Genomic DNA, 18,459 nt, shown 5'->3' on the forward strand with positions numbered 1-18,459 from the left:
ACTTACGAGATTTGCATTGTCCACAAATCATATGTGTATAGTCCTTATAAGGACTGGCTTAAAGGGGCGAAGCAAGAATGCTTTTCATCTTCCCCGTTATCTGTAGAGGACAGTGTACAGTGTAGGGATAAGGTGTTATTGAGCAATTAAAGCTCTGATCATGGCAGGAGGATAACAGTAATAGCCGAGCCTTAGTTAGAACTTCATTAGCTACAGCATTGCCATCCATTACCCTCCAAGAGCATTGGATTGAATGAATCCATATTTTTCTCATATGTGTATAATACGTACTATTTCATATATATATATATATACATGATATTCTATAATATTTTTGGTGTATAAGTAAAGCAATTAGTTTCAAACAGTTAATAAAAAAATTAATATTTAATTTAAATATAAATTGAATTATATCATTTACATACATTTTGTATATATTTTACGAAATTTTTGCGAAAACGTAGTTAAAATTGGAATGTAATGTAGCTCCAGTTTCGATACGATTTTTTATCTTCATCTACAGAAAAATTTTTTCTCGTTATTTCTGTACAAAGATTGGCAATTTTAACGGTTGCTCTTTGTGTATACACAAACGCCATTTGGCTTTTTATACACTCTCTCTCTCCTACTAAAACCTCTGAGGCACTCCAATTACGGGAAAATGGATACGACTGTGCAGTAATCCAAATCTTGTGGATCATGGAGACCGGTTTTTCGCCAAGAAATAGTTACGATCTTGTATGCCAAATGAAGATTACAGGGAAAAGTTACTGTTTCAGAAGAGAGGCATTCGCCAGTCCACAGCTGACAAACCCAACAGCCTAAATACCGACTTACAGGAATCACTTCTCGAAAAGGCTGGTCAAGCTTATCTTCCTATCCGCTCCTAAGAGAGTGTGTTTAAAAGGTATGAAAAGCCACAAGCAAACCATAAATGTTTCTTCAACACTTGTAGAACTTCATTCCTTACATTTACAAGGCAAAGATACAGCCTACCAGCCTTTCTTAACAACAACGAATAAACACATCGATTTACATGACTTTAAGGGCACACAACCTGACAGCGGAAGCAATGAAAACTGGTTCTGTGATGAGTCATGCTACACACTCAGAGACCAGTTTGGGAATTCCTAACTTTATATATATAAAGGCTGAATTTTTTTTTTTTATTATTTTTTTATTTTTATTTTTTTTAGTGAACAACCCTTCTATTGCCTTATAAGAAGGCTAAAGTATATTCACAAGAACACATTTTATAGCCCAGCATGGATTAAGAACGTCTGAATGTTTAGAAGTTAGCACAAAACTCAGAGTGGAACGAAAATATCTGGAAAACGAATGAAAAAGATGAACTAAGGCATGGCCGAGGTAGTCTTCTTTACAAATGGAAGTTATTAATACTAAAAAGGAGGCGCAATATTAGCAACTTCCTACTAGAAAAATCTTCCATGACTCATCCAAGTAATATTACAGTCATTCCGATACATCAGTTATTAGATTCTTCCCAGTTTTGTTTACGAGTAATGTGCACCTTCCTAATGAGAGGGTAGGGTCTATTCTCATACTGATTCTACTGAAATCGGCAAAGGACATCTAGAACAAACATCCAGGAAGATGATAAACTACAAACTAAAAAATGGAAGAAACAGAGGCAGACTGATAAAACGCTGGCTCGAGACGAGACCTGGATTCGTGAAAGAAGGATGGAATATCTCGAAAATACCAAGCGATAATATTGTAAGTGGTTGTTCAGTTTGTTATTTTACACAAACAAAAATAATAAACAAACAAATCAAAAATTCATTGATTCTCGAGTACATTTGGAAGAACAGCATCAGATCGCGTCTTGAGGCAAACGATTAAATATCACCCCCTGGTGGATTTTAAGAAAAATATAAGAAAATCTCCAATTGCTATTTTGTTTTTATTACAAAAAAAAAACATTAATGCAAAACGATTACATAATAATATTAATTAAATGTTTGCTCTACGGGGATATCGCACAAAAAAACTGTTTATAAGCTCTTCTAAATTTAAATTATAAGATGTGTCCGCCTCTATCGATATAGTTGCTAGACCAACCAATATTTCTTGGTCATTGCTGTTCGCAAATAATTTTTAATCACTTTAAGCTTGGACAAACTTCTTTCTGAACTTGCTACGCTAACAATTCCTGTTAGCGACGGCGCCTACCACAATATGGCAGAACGAGCGCGCTTATGAAGCCGCACCGTGAGGCAGGCTACCTCTATGCTACACCCTGTCGACAGTACTGACAACAGGACATGCGCCATAGTACTAGAAAGGACCCGAGTTCGATGCGCGTCACAACGAAAGTCGACATTTTTCAACCATCTGATACGGTGGTTGCAAGATTATTTTTTTTTTTTAATGCAGAAATTAGGGTTTTTCATGCATCTCGCATTTAGGCCAGAAAATACACTTAATTAACAGACAAAAATGTTATCAGTGGGCCGTAGATAGCGTACTTTCGATGCTGGATTATGTAATATGTAGATGTTAAGTAGTGTAGACCTGTGGATTGCGAAGTATAGAATGCCGAGTATCCTCAGCGAGAGGGATGTGTGTGTGTGTGTGTGTGTGTGTGTGTGTGTGTGTGTGTGTGTGTGTGTGTGTGTGTGTGTGTGTGTGTGTGTGTGTGTGTCTTTCTTTATGATTTATTTTATCTACCCAACAACTTAGTTTCTTTTTACTAAATGTGGTTAAGTAAACAGAGCGTAAATGCGAAAAATCCAAACCGACTTTCAAGTCAGAGGGGAACATATGTAGCAGTATAGCACTGACCTCTGTACATCGTTTATGTCACTTCTTGACAACAACAAAATAAACATTGAAATATTCAAATATTTATACTTCTAATTTGTAATTTTAATTTCAATAGGGCACAATGGCTTCAGGAGTTATGTTTTCTACCTTTCCTAATTTCAAACTGCCCCAGCTTGTTTTAATTGCCCTCGTTCCTGGAGGTCAAGCATCCACTTTCATTTGGACGGCAGCATTATCCATCATCCTAAAAGTTCTTCAAAAATACCCCGAATGCCTACGGAGCGGCTTGGGAACTTCATTGATCTGCTGCTTTGGGTCAGTACAACGATCAAAATTAAAATATCCCTGTTTAAGGCCTTGTGGAGCGCCATCCACTGATCTAAATGCTGCGAAACTTTACAGGAATACATTGTGCGTCATGCGGAAGCGATGTCTGAGAGAAAAAAAAAAAAAAAGTAGTTCCCAAATTCACCACCAGGGTCGTTGTAAACACCAAATGCAGCCAATAAATTCCTTTGCATTCACCCAAAGATACTGCCTAGTGCAGGTTTACATCTTCGTTTATCATTGGGCCATTCTTCTTTGAAGACTTTGCTAGTCGGGTCCTGCTTAGTTACTGCCTCTCGGTAGTAACGGAAGCCACAGTGATCAGCCTTGCGTTTCCCACTGCATGGTCGCCACGTTCACTTGATCGACCCCCCCCCCCCGCCCTTGTGACTTCTTGGTTTGGGGATTTCTCAAAGACAAAGTTTATCGGGCTCATCCTGATAACTTCCAGCGCTGAAAGACAGCATAATGTCGCATGTGATATGCGCAACATCAGTCCCAACCAGCTGATCACATACATTTACACTACAGCTTGTAAATACGTAACAGAACTGCATAAAAATGTGTTATTTGTGCTTGTGTTAGCTTTTTTATTTCTTACACGCACAGAAAAATTACTACATGTGCATTTGGTACATCATACATGCGATGTGAATTTTGGAACTACTTTTTTTTTTCTCAGATATCATTTCCTCATGACGCACAATGTATTCCTGCAAAATTTCGTAGCATTTAGATCACTGGGTGGCGCTCCACAAGGCCTTAAACAAGAAAACTTGAATTTTATTCACCCTGTATAAAAACTATAAAACTTTATACAAATAAAAATAACAAAATAAAACTTTTATAAAAACTGTAGTCGTAAATTATATTTCTTTTTTTTCTTTTTTTTTTTATAAAAATTTGATCTCAATCTGGTATAATTGCCACTTTGCTGCTTAATCAGTGTGAAATGAAATGTATAACAACTTGATTGCTTCAAATTTTACTCCTAAATCTATAATACCTTAGAAATTATAATAATTTACTTAATAGTAACTTTTAAATACCATATATTAATTTATTAGATTATTTTATGTATGTGTTCCATGATTCATGCTGTGTAGTATAGGTAGTTTACTGTTGTTGAAAACAGTTGATTGCTCTCAACTGTTTTCAACAACATATATAATATAATATTATTTTATATAATTCACTATATTATATATATAATACTATATTATATTATATACATAATATTATATTATATTTACCATTGTATTTGCTAAACCAAACAAAGAAAATTCACTATACGTTATTTTTAATTGCATCTCTAGGTTTTCGACTACGCCAATTATACTGTTGGTCATCCTACACTTAAAGGAACCGCTCGAGTCTCATTTGCATCTATTCCATTACTGTTCAATAGATGTAAGTACGAAAAAGTATAAAGGAGTTGAGCATTTTTCAGCTTTCCGATTGCTTAAGTAATTAAATTTTTGCGTGTATTCGGAATTCTGGGTGTTTTAACTAAATAGTGATGATAAAATTGTTCAACGACTAATTACTCCATTTCATTACTGCTCAACATGCGTCAACCAAGAAATATATCAGCACCAAAAAGTCTAAAAATTATGGTGTGTATCTCATAATAATAGAATTAATAAGAAATACTAAAAACACAAATTAAATCTTTTCTAAAATATTATTAGATATTAATTTCTAAAAATTACTATACGATAATTACAATATTCTAAAGTAATTTGTTAATATTACTTTCGAAATGCATTCCATACTTACTAAACTAAATTTAAATAATATATAAACATAATCCTTGCATTCCGAGTTCGTTGCTTAAACAATTTCAGTTATATATCTATTTAACATATTAAATTGTTCAATATGAAGAATCAAATTATATAAAAAACTTATATTAAATAAAGTTAAATTACATAAAAGGAATAACCATGATATCCAAACAAACGTAACTTAATGCGTGAGCGCCAAATAATGCGGTGAAATTAAGATTTGATTTCTTTTAGCAATTTTTGAAATACTATTACAAATGTTACCTAAATGCACTTATTATTATCGACATGCATTCCATACTTACTGAACTAAATTTAAATCATATATAAACATAATCCTGTGAAATGTTATTTAAATTTAGTAAGTATGAATACTTACTATTTAAACAGCAAATATTCAATGTATTTCAGTAGTAGCTAGTGATTAAATATGAAGTATGATTTATCAATTTATATTCAAACGACTAATAAATTAATTCCTGTATCAATTATAGGACAAAACAGATAAATAGATAATCTATTATTTTTGCCTGGTTACAAATGATCAATAATAACCAGGCAAACATAAGAGATTATCTTTTTTATCTGTTTTGTCAAAAGATACGATTATTAAGAACAGATTCATTTTTAATGAAACTGTTCTTAATATTGTATAAAATATGTTAATTATTTTATCATGTATATTTAAAATAGTTGATTGGTGTTTAAACTGTTTTGGCATATGTGTATTTCGGATAAGTAATTACTATTTGAATAAAGGTAAACTAATTATCGGTAATGATTATTTTGACGATATTTGTATGAATTGTGTTATAATCTACGTTTTTTTTTTTTAATCTTCGTGCTTAATATTAGTTACGAATATGACAACAGATTTAATCTAAAACTTCAAAAGAAAGTTGTTGAATGGTTGAGAGTCTACAACTGACCTTACATGGATTACACAACGGTGTTTAATTGCCAAAAATTTTCAAAACTCAAATGACCGAGCTGCTGTAATTTATGAAGGCAAATAGAGAAACTAAAAGGCGCAAGAAATAATGGCGGAAATTGTCAAAAAGTCTACTTTTGTTTAAAAAACATTTAAAGGAGGATCTCAGCAATAAATCACAGTACTTACAATTACTATGCTCTTTCAATGGCACTCAAACAACTGTGCTACGGATGTGGATAATAAGCTGAAGATATTATACGTTTATTTTCAGTGATGAAGTAATGGTTTCCTCGGAGTGAGACCATCGCGGCAATTAGGTTTGCTGGGGCATGGACATTCCACGAACACGAACTGAATTTCCCCGATGTTTTAGTGAACTATTCTGGGTCCGTATCTCATCACTGTCACCAGTACTTATTACCAAACCTGATCAATTTTGGTATAATTGCATATGACAGGCCTGTTAAGTATGCGACAGCTGGGCTACTTCCCGTGTGACCATAATTGCATGGAATAAACAATTCAAGAAGCGCAGGAGGGGGGGGGGAAGTAAGCAGGAGGATTTTGTGTATGATGTTTTGCTGTAATCAATTGAATAAATCGTTTTCAATGAAAAATACATATATGTGTGTGTGTGTATTTTTCATTGAAGAACGATATATATATATATATATATATATATATATATATAGTTAAAGTGCTTTAAAATTTTAAATAGGTATTTGTTGGCATGGTTTCATCTGGTTTGTGCGCATTTATCAGTGGAGGGTGTCTCGTTTGCTACTACAGGAACAAAAATTTGCAGAAAACAACAGGTAGGACATTATATTATATTCATTATTTAAATATATTATATAAATATATTTAAATATTTATATCGCCGAAATGAAGCCTAGTGGCTCTTTATATTTAAGTAACAGGTAGGACTTTTTTGAACTATATTAATCGGGAGTTAAAAATGTTTATTTTTTTCCCTTCTGCTAGAGTATTAAAAGTAAAATTTCTTTAGGTGCGATTTCCCGAAGATACAGGTCCATTAATACCATCTCATCAAACGTCACTTTTTCGGAAGTCTCAACACCACAGTTTTTCGAAAGCCCCAAAGAAGCAGATCAGAGGTAAGTTCTATTATTAATTAGTGTATTTTTAATTATCCTTAGTATGTTTCCAGTTTTACGAGATGAAAACACCTTGCCCACTCATAGTGAGACCCATTAATTCGCTTTCTGTTGAAAAACTACTATAAAAGATACTTCGAGTCGTAGACGCAAATCGAACTCCGGTCTCCCCATTCTGAGAGAGAAATGTAACGAAATATCTTCGCGACTATGTTATAAAAGCATCTACAAAAAATTTCAGATGTAGACGACGTGTCCCTGCTGTTCAAATTAAGCAGTTTTTGTATTATAATATTAAATAAATAATAAATTGCTTCATTTAATATAATATAATACACAATATTTATCTCTAAGCTCTTTGCCCTGATAAATAGTAACAAAGATCAAATCAGCAAATATTAAATCTATATTAAATATAGAGATAAATGCATAAGTCCTTACAGTCCTTATAAGGACTGACTTAAAGAGGCGAAGAAAGAATGCTTTTCTTCTTCCCCGTTATCTGTAGAGGACAGTGTAGGGATAAGGTGTTATTGAGCTATTAAAGCGCTGACCATGGCAGGAGGGTAACAGCAATAACCGAGCCTCAGTTAGAACCTCATTGGCTACAGCATTGCCATCCATTACCCTCCAAGGGAATTAATCACCGCATCTCACGGTCGATTACAAACCGATAAATGCATAAATGGAAAGTTAAGAATACTAGTAAATGAATTATTCTAAAATAATATTACTTTAGCAATTAAATATTCTTAATATTAAAAATTATAAAAATAATTATAAAATGTACATAAATATTATTATATTATTATTGATATATTATAATTATAATACTTTTTAATATTATTTGATATTTTATAAATATAAATAAAAATTTGTAAATTAAAATCAAAATTACAATCAAAATTATAAAAGCAAAATGTACAGAAATAAAATCAGCATCTGTATGATACCGACATACGTCTAATGTGGAGCCCTCTAGTATGCAACGTTCGTACATCGAGAGATTTTTCCTTTAGTCAATAGAACATATAAATATTACATTAGCTATAAATACATTAGGTAGCATTAACAGAAATTATTTTGCTGTAATCATTCTCATTGGAACCATTTCTTTATGCTCTTCTCATCTAACAGGATTAATAGAGAGAAATATCAAATCCCACAACAATTCCAAAGGCACGAAAGTCTTTTCCTAGGAGATGGTTCTACCTCATCTTACGATTGCAACGAAGATAGAGGAACGAAAACAAAACATCAGTTGAATCGACTTGCATCTCTGCTTACATTGCTTGCTACCACGGCAGTTATTGTAAGTAAAGTTATTTAAAGTATTTTTAAAGATTTTATATTTAAATATAAATTACGTATTTATAATTTAATTAACAAACGAAAACTAATTACTTAAGGTTTTTATTTATTTATTTATTTATTTTTTTAACGTAACAATACACAGACCGTGACTTGGTATCGTCTTTTGCTGGTCCTTCACATTCGAAACGGTAGAAATTTTGCGATTATTATTATTACGAATAGGGTTCCATCTAGTGGCAAACAATGTAACAGAGGAATTATTTTGATTTCATAAATGCAACCGTCCAATAGTTAATAGCTATCCTTTACTTTCAGCATTTGCTATCAAACATTCATAAAGCAACAATGAAGCCGACAAGCAGCATTCCCATTCTGCTGGAGTTTGTTTCCGCTGTGTTCACTGTTGGACAAGTAAGTATTGAAATCTAAAAGCATGTGTTTGATATCAGTAGCACACTCAGGGTTTAATATTTGGGGGGGGGGAGAATTGAGTAGACGATTTGAGAATACACACTACACATCGCATAAATAAATAAAAAATTATTAATTAGGATAATATGTTTGGAAAATTTTCTAGTGTTTTTTCCTTTTTCTTTGGGGGACCAGAGCCCCTTGGCTCCCCTCTGGGTGCGCCACTGTTTGATATATTTGCAGTTCCTCTATTGGAAAAAGAGATGTATAGCTAATATATCACAATGCAGTCATACTAATAAAAATGTTTTAGTTTTAATTATTGAGAATAGTTTATCACTTTTAAGACTATCACAATCATTAAATATTGAGAATTGTAATTTAGGTTAAGTAAATTTTTTAATTAAAATTACGAGTAACCTCTTACTAATTAAAAAAAAAAAGGAATTTGTTTTCCATATGTAATCATCAAAGCGGAACAAACACTAAACTATTATTACACCAGAATAGTAGTGTAAAGGTCGCCGCCATTGGACTCTGGAGTAGCGAAAACGAGTTCTCTGGAGTGATGACTCACGCTTCACCATATGGTAGTCCGACTGACGGGTATGGATTTGGTGGATGCCAGGAGAACACTATTTGCTCGAGTGTTTTGTGTCAAAACCCCCTAGTTCCAGTGACTGGATCTTAACGCTGCAACCTATAATGACATTCTAAACAATTCTCTGCTTCCAACTTCATAGTAACAGGTCTATGCGGGAATGGTTTGATGAGATGGGTGTTGAAGAGCTTTACTGGCTTGCACAAAGCGTTGATCTCAACCCTATTGAATAGGATGCGATGAACTGTAATGCCTATTGCGATCCGGGCAGAACAGCTCGACCTCATTAGCGTACGAAAAAACTAGCAGAAAGTCTTCCAGGTGATTGAAGCCTGTTATTGTAGCAATGGACTAAATCCAACTGCGACTTATCGAAGAATGTGATCCTCCATCTCCATACATGACTTGTTAATTCATCTTCAAATGTCCTCCTTGGTCAGACTGTAACGGTGTTTTTTTTTTTTTTTTTAAATAAGAAAAGGATGGGGTGTCACTGAGAGCCTCAGTCAGTTTCAAAGATTTCTTTTGTTGGAAAAATATGGATTCGAATCCCATCTAGGACGCAACAAATTTGTCAGGGCTTTTCAGATGAATCAGCCAGTCTCATGCAGAACGATAGGGTTTTTCTGGGAGGAAATCCCGACTTTATCCCTGCAAACAACAAACTGGCTGGAGGAACACATACACATAGAGACATGCCAAACAGTGGTGAATTCTCCATGCCTGCTGCGCAAGCGCATTAATTGGAAAAGAAGTACTATTTATTTGTTAATAAATGCATGCATTTATAAGCATTCCATTTAGGCTTTTATTTTTGTAGACAGAAGACGTTTTAAGCTTGCGTGGCAATAATTGAGCTTTGCGTTGTGTATCGAAGGCCGACGCTAGTCAAGCTACCTTGGCTTGCTCGGTTGTGGGAGCATCCAGGCCCTCGCTTCAGCACTGTGATTTCATGCGTGCGCATAGCCATTTCCGCTCCCTCCACGTCATCTCACCCTGTTGCTTAAACACAGGCCATACGCAGTCAAAGTAGCTCTAGCCAGTGAGCTTCAGCCACCTTTACAAGTGTGCGTGTTGCTTGGGAAAATTAAGTTACAACTAACTTTTTATGACGATGTTACTGACCAGTTCATAAAGAAGAACCGCAGGGTAGAATTTGTATTCAAGTAGCTAAATTGAAAAAGATAGAATATTTGTATGATTAAAATGTAGATAAATTTCTAAATACAAGTAACCCTCGTATAACGCGGTACTTATACAATACTGTTCCGATAAAAACACGGTCTACAAATTGTATAACCCTTTATCTTTTCATATGTTTTTCACCGCGCGACTTAAAAATCAAATTTTATCTTCGTTAAATTTGTGTTTGCCTGTATCCCGCATGTAGTTATAAATAGCGAATTTATATTAGGGGAAATACCCTTTAGCACGCTCATGTACTTCAATTGTTTACCGCATAAAGTTTATTGTTGAAAATTGTCCTCGTTTCTGCCAGGAAAGTGCATTAAAAATCACAAGTGTGTTCATCTCAAGCTGAGCACTATTATCTGGTAGGTTACATACAATATGTAATGCTTGCTTTTTTGTGTAAAAAATTATTTTTATAGTAATGGCCACAAACTGCAACGAAAGGGAAAAACCAACGTTGAAAACAAAATTAATTTCTCTCGAAGAAAAATATTCAAAATCTCGGATCGGTTGAAAAATGGAGAAAAACCAGGAGTTTTTGCAGGGACTTTGAATTTAAATGAATCAACAATTCGAACAATCAAACAAAATGAACATGAACTCCGAGAAAGTGTTTATTGATAGGTCAACGATAAGTGCAAAGCGCGCGTTGCTCGTGTACGCGATATTCCAATGGAAAAATCTCTAATGATTTCGATAGAAAATTGCACCTCAAAATAAAATTCCTATGGATGGAAATCTTATTAAACAAAAAAAACGCTCATACTTTATAAATATTTATAGTGCAGACCAGGTGATCAATGCGGATGAATCCGGGTTATATTGGAAAAAAGTGCAGAAACGCACCTATATTTCGAAAAATGAAAGATCAGCTCCTGGATTCAAAGTTTCCAAAGATAGAATTACTCTACTGTTTTGTAGTAATGCACCAGGTGATTACATGACAAAACCAGTGTTTATTAACCAATCCTCAAATCCTCGTGCTGTGAAAGATTAAAATATGCGCTATTTTATTTTGCCTAAAACATTTATGCATTATGTGCAATGAAGTTTAAGTACAATTTGTAATTTTTATACTTTGTATTTTTTCATAGTTTATGTTTTCTTAATACACGAATTACCTGAATTAAATAAAAATATGTTTTTGTTGGATATGTTATTGTTGTTTATATAATTTAAAAAAAAAAACGATTTCGGAACATAACCCTACTTTTTCTATGTGGTCTGAGACTCGCATAACGTGATTTATATAACGCGACATTTCTGTGGAACCTAACATCCGCGTTATACGAGGGTTACCTGTACGTAGTTTTAAATGGTCAGTAATTCATTATTCCGTTAATCAGACTTCAATCACAATTCTCACTCCCTGAATGATAACAAGAGCAAGCGTGAATTTCAAGACCAGCATTCGTCCCTGATGCCAAATTACCACAAAGATAACGTCACTTCCGACCTGCGCCTTCTAGAATATCCACGTCTCCTAAATAAGGATCTTTCAAATATTCAAATGTGCTCTCTGTGGTTGCGAGACATGGGTAATGGTCGGACTCTGTAAGAAGATTTGAAAGAACATGTGATAAGGAAATTCTACGAACTGTATTGATGCAAAAGACAACGAATAAGAAACTGTATATAAAAATAAACTGCAAAGGCAATCTAATGTAGAAAATGATTCGAACGAAACTTAAGCTTTTTGGACATATCTGCAGGATGTGCATAATTGTAGAAAGATCATTTTTAAATCACTGCAAATGCAACTCGTGTCTGGATTATCCTACGCTGGATTGTCCATGTGTTTCCTAATTCTTCAAAGACACGTTGGCTCTTAAGAATGAGTTACAGTAGCTTTTGCCTGAAGAGTCTTATTCCAAACAACGTACTGAGTAAATCAACATCAATATAAAGTTACGAATGGAAATTTCGCCCATTGAGTAATCCCACCATCTGTTTCACTTATAAATATACGCACTACAGATTCAACTGATCCGTAATATGTAACTTTATTTTAAAATTCAGATTTTTTTTTTCTAATAGAAGTTCACTGAATTATGTTAAATTATTTTTTTAAAGCGAATACATATTCGCTAACATCTTTTTTTTTTTTTTTTTTTTTTTTAGAGTTCAACAAATCTTCATCATCGGCCTGTAGAGTAAGATAGGCTGAGAGTCAGCAGATAGTAGGAGAGGAAATAAAGATAGAGTGCATAGTGGTAGAGTAGGTTAAAGAGGCCTCAGTTGACCTGTTTTAGCTGTTTGCCCCCCAGGGGCGTTTCTAAAACGGTCGTTGATTTTTCACTTTACAAAAAGGAAAAATCCTAAAAAGGAAACATGTAACAAAACAAACAAAAAAAGTACAAAGAAAAGCAAAAATTGAAAGGTAAACTTAGAGGTGGAGGAAGGATCTGGCCCGAGTGATGCAGCTCACAAGGAACTGCACCGCCTCGCTGTAAGTCTTCGCCGCTCGGGTTCTCAGGTCCTCCCCCACCTGTGATAGCTGAAACCGGTGAAGCTGTGTACAGAAACCCCACAAGGTGGTTACTGTGTCTTTCTTTTGTTGTGGGCAGTTATTATTCTTTTGGCCACCTCACTTCCCTTGGCCATGTCTAGTTTGCAGAGAGCTATGAAGAACGCCGAAGCTGCCTCCTCGTCTATATCCAGGGCTACCTCTACTTGCTCAGGGGTGATTTTGCTGATGTCATCAACGAAGAGGTCACCCCATTTTGCACTGACGATGTCGGGTCCGTATGAGGAGGAGTTCAGGTTCTCCTACTTTATCTATTGCCTCTTTAAACTTTTCTGCCACCCCGGGCATACCTCTAAGGAGATGTTTTAGAGTCTCCCCTGCTTTTGCATGAGGGACTTCTGGGTGTTCGGTTTCAGATACTTTTGCTGTTTTGAGATTTGTCAGCTCTTCTTCCTGCGGACTTAATGGCCGTTTGGAAGTATTGGTGTTCGTCTCCATCTCTACTTCAGCTTCTTCTACTGTATCTGAATTGGCGATGTCTATATTGGCAGTGGTAGCTTCGCTTTCGTCCGTGGGAGTTACCATGATGGTTTCTGCATTGTCAGTCTCTTCTGTTGGGATCGTATGGCTGGTCTCTGCAATTCTGGTAGGTTTCCCTCCCTTACGGGACCTTTTCGTTGTCTTAGACATGGCGGCATGATTAGGAGTGGCCTCAAGAGGCGGAAACTCTTCCTGTGTTGTGACCTTTTCATTACTTGGTTTTGTTGCTGATGTGACTGCACCACCCATCCTCTCTGCGAGGGTTCTGGATGGGCAGGTGTCGACTTTGTGGTCAGTGACCCCACATTTCAAACAAGCTGCCTCACATTTTTCTTGGTTGTGGCCAATTTTTAGGCAGTTCTTGCATTTTATGCGAGGGCAGTCTGCCCCAAGATGATTGAAGGCACTACATCTAAAGCACTGCTTTTTGACGCCTGGGTAATTTACCATTACCCGGGCAGATCCTATGAGGACAAAGTTAGGAACTTCGGTCCTCATTTCAAGAGAGATAGTTACTTTCCCTGACTTCCACTCAGGATTGTCTGCGTCATTGTGAACCTGGATTTCCCGTACAACTCCCCACTTAGAGAATACGCTGTGAATTATATCGTTGTTCTCTGCATATTCTAGGGGAAATCGTGGTATCTTAAGGATTCTCAGGATGCTCCCAACCATGAAGGGAGATACTTTTACTTTACCACAGTCAAACCCTTTGAGAAGCTTTTCTCTGGTCTCCATATTTTTGGTCACTACCTGGTATCTTCCTCCCCCATAAGGGGTAAATCCAAAAATGTTCTCTGCGACGACACAGTCTATGATAGCTTTCGCCATCGCCCTTGCCGGTATTGTGGCGTCAACCTCAATTCCGAGGGTATGCACACGCGGCAGAATGGAGGGCATAATCAGATGGGGGAGCCTAACTATTCCCACCACCAAGTGTTTGATATTTCCCCAGTTCGGAGTTTACGAAGTTCTGTAAATTTCCAGTTAATTATCGTGAATCGTGAAACCCGATGGGATTCGCACCGATATTAACGGTTAAGAACAGAAAACTACACACTTGATCTAAGCCAAAAGGCCGAGACCATAGAGAAAAATCCGATTTTTAGACAGATAGACAGATACTTTTTTTTTTTAGAAAATATTTAAGTATTCATATTCAAATAAAAATGAGGTGTCCTTATTTAAAAATAAGTTATCTAGAAAATTCACATCATTTACAAAAGAATCATATAAAATTATATAGAACATAACTACTTACATAAGTTTGAGACATAACTATATATTAATTTCTCTGCTATTAATTTGATTTAAATAATTTGTATTCCTTCTCGTCAAATGGAGTGTTGGTCCCGTCCACAGTATATGCCATTTGCAGACGGAAGTGTGTAAAAGTTAATGTCTTCCATTCTCCGCAGTTGTTAGCAGCGTTTTTTAAATTTAATATAAGTCGTTTATGATGAAATGCAGGAAAATATAAATTAATATCCAAAACTATAAAATTGCATTAAATAATTTAACAAAACAATAATTCATATAAAAATGTTGTCCTACTTTATGCGAGGATCATTTCGAAACTTCCGCAAACTGCGCGTGCGTGACCAGTGTGATGACGTAATAGTTTTAACTTGAAACCTCTGTTGCAAGCATGACTCAAGAGTAAAAACGTCATATACTTTTTACTTAGCTTTTACTGTTGTTTAAATTAAATGTGTAAAATTAGATGTGTAAATTTAAATGTAATGATGCTTAAATTGTTTAAATATTTACAGGGATTCTGGAACTTCCTTCTGTTTGGTATTGACTTGCACTCCCTCTGCATTTCAGTGAAGAAAAGGTTTGGTAGCGAAAAAATTTCGTTTTGACTATTGTGGTAATTCTTATTGAATTTTAAGAATTTCATAATCGCGATACGAATGGAAAAAATGTGTTGAAAAATCCAAAACCTGTTCTTAGAATTTATTTCCTAAGACTACGCATGAAGTGGAATTAAATACACATAAATTAACATGAAAATACTTCATTTAGGATAAATTATTACTAATCTCAATAATACTGATGAATTAATACTTCACGATGGCTTCCAATGCAGCATCATCGGCATTTTCTATTTGAGTTTGAATTATGTTACAACACAGCAGAAATCCGACTTACTTTTCTAAATAATAAATGTAGCAAGCACATTACTTGCCCACGCACTGCTGAATCTAACGTTGATAAAAAATTCATCGAATTAAGTTTCCTATTTGTCAAGTAGGCATTGCGCAGGTAAGAATACGCAGTTGAATATATACCGGCAACTTCATTAGAGTTTTGTAAATCACACCTACTATTTTGAAAGTATTAGGAAAACGTGTGTTTGTGGTTCGTTTTTGAGGTAAAAATGGAATTCGTTGGGCTTCCAAGGAGAAATCGTGAAAGGACGCTATTTGAAAAAGGTAAATCATGGATGATTCTGCTTAACTGTTTACAGATGGAAACACAATAGAGAAGGGACAGATAGCAACTAATCCCAACAAGTAGACTACAGTGTTTTTCAATCGGCCGACACCGTCATTCTCATAATTCAGCCGCTGGCATAGGGGGACTCAGAATGCTGGTGTGCAAGCTCGAAATCAAGAGGCCAGAAAGACATGTGACACGAATACCGTAAATGCTATGGAAACTAGACGATGGCTGATCAGGAATCTCTGAAAGAGTTTTTTTAAAAGGAAATTGGACACGCACACTTACTTTATTAAAAGTGCGACCGCTTGGTGTGCGGGAGTAATCCTATTGTCTGGCCTCAAACAGAATTTTTGAGGTCAGATGGTCCTCTAAGAATTCGATCAGCGGAACCTTGATATCAGTGTTAAACCTGAGTTTATTGAGAGAGAGCTTAATTCACCTTTCACCGAAAGACATTCGAGAACATTACGTACGCACAGTGGCGTAGCTAGGGGGGGGGGTCCACCCCGGGCGGCACTTTGAACCTTTTTGAACTTTTGCAGTTAATTCTAAAATACAGTCTCGAGAACTCAGTTCTAAATATTGTAATACTACTTCGAATTTTCCCCACAATTGCTGTAAGTGTTGCTAGTTGTGAGAAGAGTTTTTCTAAATAAAATTGATTAAGAATTACCTACATTACTATGAAATGGACTTCGCCAATGTCATCGACGATTTTGCTAACAGAAAAGCAAGAAAAATAACATTTTAGAATGTTGGAATTAAAGTTTTACTTCAGAAATAAAAATAATGTTTTAATTTATTTCCCTATACGTCGTTTTGACCTTTTGTAGTATTTGGTGTGTATTGAGAGGGGCGGCAAACTCAGGGACCGTCTCGGGCGGCAACAGCTCTAGCTACGCTACTGCGTACGCAACGGAACCCCCCCCCCACACACACACACACACGCACACAGTGAGCGGACGGAAGAGCTACCCATTTAGCCAACAATCGCCAAATAAAAACTAATACGTAGTTTGAATAACATTTGCTTGCAACGGAGTACTGTCGGAGTTCGCAACGTTGGTTATTTGGAATTTGCTGTTTGATAAAATATTTCTTCAATGAGTCCACTGTTTGAAGAGCGAAACAGTTAAGACAGTAAACCTTCCTCTTCGAAGTTTCTTGTAATCAAAAAAAAAAAATGGTCCGGGGGGGGGGATAAATGTATAGAGATCGAAGTCATGGTTAAATACAGTTCTGTGCCTGAAATACTTCATTTACTTATTAACCATAAAAGTCTAGTATTAAGGCCTGGTGTATGTATAACAAGTACATACATATAAGTATTTCATTGAACAGATAAACAGCATTTAAATTTGCTATCAGACACTTTTGGTAAGTATTAATTTCACATTCCTTACTTGCTTAATTAATCACATTCATGTACCACAAATCATGTGGTACATGAATGTGAAAAGGAAGTGACGTAAGATTCATTTCAAGCAAGTGATATTGTCCGTAATGCACTTTAATCATAGGATTTTTCCGGTCGGAGTACCCGGACTAGATACTTGATCTAAATCAACAACTCCGAGACCACGTTCTGTAACGTCAATTTTTACTGTTTGCTTATCTTTACTAGTAATGCTGAATTAACCATCATATCTTTAATTCTTGCAGGCAATAGGGAAATTTGGATTTAATATATATGTAATCTTATTTCGCTTTATATTTGATGGGGGTTCTGATCTGGACTGTTGTGAGCCGGCTAGTCCAAAGCTTCAAAGTTGCTTTGTGGAAATCAGCCTGGAAGAAATCAATGGACCAAACCCCATCCAACTGAAACACCCGCATAACATTACTGAGCCTATCAAAACTAGACAGTTGGAATGATGATATTCCTCATAGGAAATGACACATTTCCTATATGGGGAATAAAGAGTTTTAACGAGTTCTTCCCAACCCACTCACCATGTTAGGTAGCTAATTTTCTCTTAACAAACTTGAAAACTAAATATGGTATAAGGTTGGTCGATTGGCAGAGACTCTGCTACTAATGGCTCAGTTAAGTAAGTTTGAGCGCGGTTAGTAGTTGGAAGGGATCCAATCGTTCGATGTTGTTGGCACACTCTCCCTCGATGAGTCTTTGGACTCCCTGGAGGTGTCAAATAATAATAATAAATAAATAAATTAAATCCTCTACCTAGAGGCAAGAAAAACATTAAGAATAATTTAGACTTATAAAGCGGTCAGATGCCCGGATGGCTCAGTCGGTAGAGCATTAGGCTTTTAACCTAAGGGTCCAGGGTTCAAGTCCCTGTTCGGGCGAGGTGAATTTTTTTCCCCTCATTATTCCAAACTTTTATTTTATTTTTAATTTTCAAAGATTACTGCATACAATTAAATCCAAAGACGAACTGCATCGCAAAAATATTTCTTAACATTTTTAATTATCATGAGATGGAATTGTATCTTCTATCTTGTACATCAACGTACAAGACAAAACAATACGAAAAATATACTAAGTTACACTATTTGCCTTAGTAATCATG

The 18,459-nt window shown here is 35.4% G+C and overlaps 1 protein-coding gene and 2 non-coding genes across 4 annotated transcripts in view; 2 read left to right on the plus strand and 1 right to left on the minus strand.

Moving 5' to 3' along the window:
- LOC150092182 (lysosomal cholesterol signaling protein-like) overlaps positions 1 to 15,433 on the plus strand; it is a 42,536-nt gene extending 27,103 nt beyond the window's left edge. For both annotated transcript variants that reach the window (XM_090415247.1, XM_090415248.1), the window contains exons 10-16: positions 2,903 to 3,102; positions 4,431 to 4,524; positions 6,554 to 6,650; positions 6,845 to 6,953; positions 8,091 to 8,265; positions 8,583 to 8,678; positions 15,250 to 15,433. In XM_090415247.1, the coding sequence (XP_090271373.1) occupies positions 2,903 to 3,102; positions 4,431 to 4,524; positions 6,554 to 6,650; positions 6,845 to 6,953; positions 8,091 to 8,265; positions 8,583 to 8,678; positions 15,250 to 15,342 (864 nt within the window). In that variant the 3' untranslated portion in view covers positions 15,343 to 15,433. The remainder of the gene's footprint in view (positions 1 to 2,902; positions 3,103 to 4,430; positions 4,525 to 6,553; positions 6,651 to 6,844; positions 6,954 to 8,090; positions 8,266 to 8,582; positions 8,679 to 15,249) is intronic.
- Positions 14,371 to 14,567, minus strand: LOC150092183 (U2 spliceosomal RNA). The gene has a single exon (XR_016550612.1). It is a non-coding gene; the product is annotated as a U2 spliceosomal RNA (small nuclear RNA).
- A 2,729-nt stretch (positions 15,434 to 18,162) lies between the features above and the next one.
- TRNAK-UUU (transfer RNA lysine (anticodon UUU)) lies at positions 18,163 to 18,235 on the plus strand. Its single transcript has one exon. It is a non-coding gene; the product is annotated as a tRNA-Lys (tRNA).
- The last annotated feature ends 224 nt before the right edge of the window (positions 18,236 to 18,459 follow it).

This window comes from Typopeltis vanoorti, unplaced genomic scaffold (genome assembly GCF_054136105.1).
Source record: "Typopeltis vanoorti isolate ZY-2024b unplaced genomic scaffold, IOZ_Tvanoo_1.0 HiC_scaffold_24, whole genome shotgun sequence".
Taxonomy (NCBI): domain Eukaryota; kingdom Metazoa; phylum Arthropoda; class Arachnida; order Uropygi; family Thelyphonidae; genus Typopeltis; species Typopeltis vanoorti.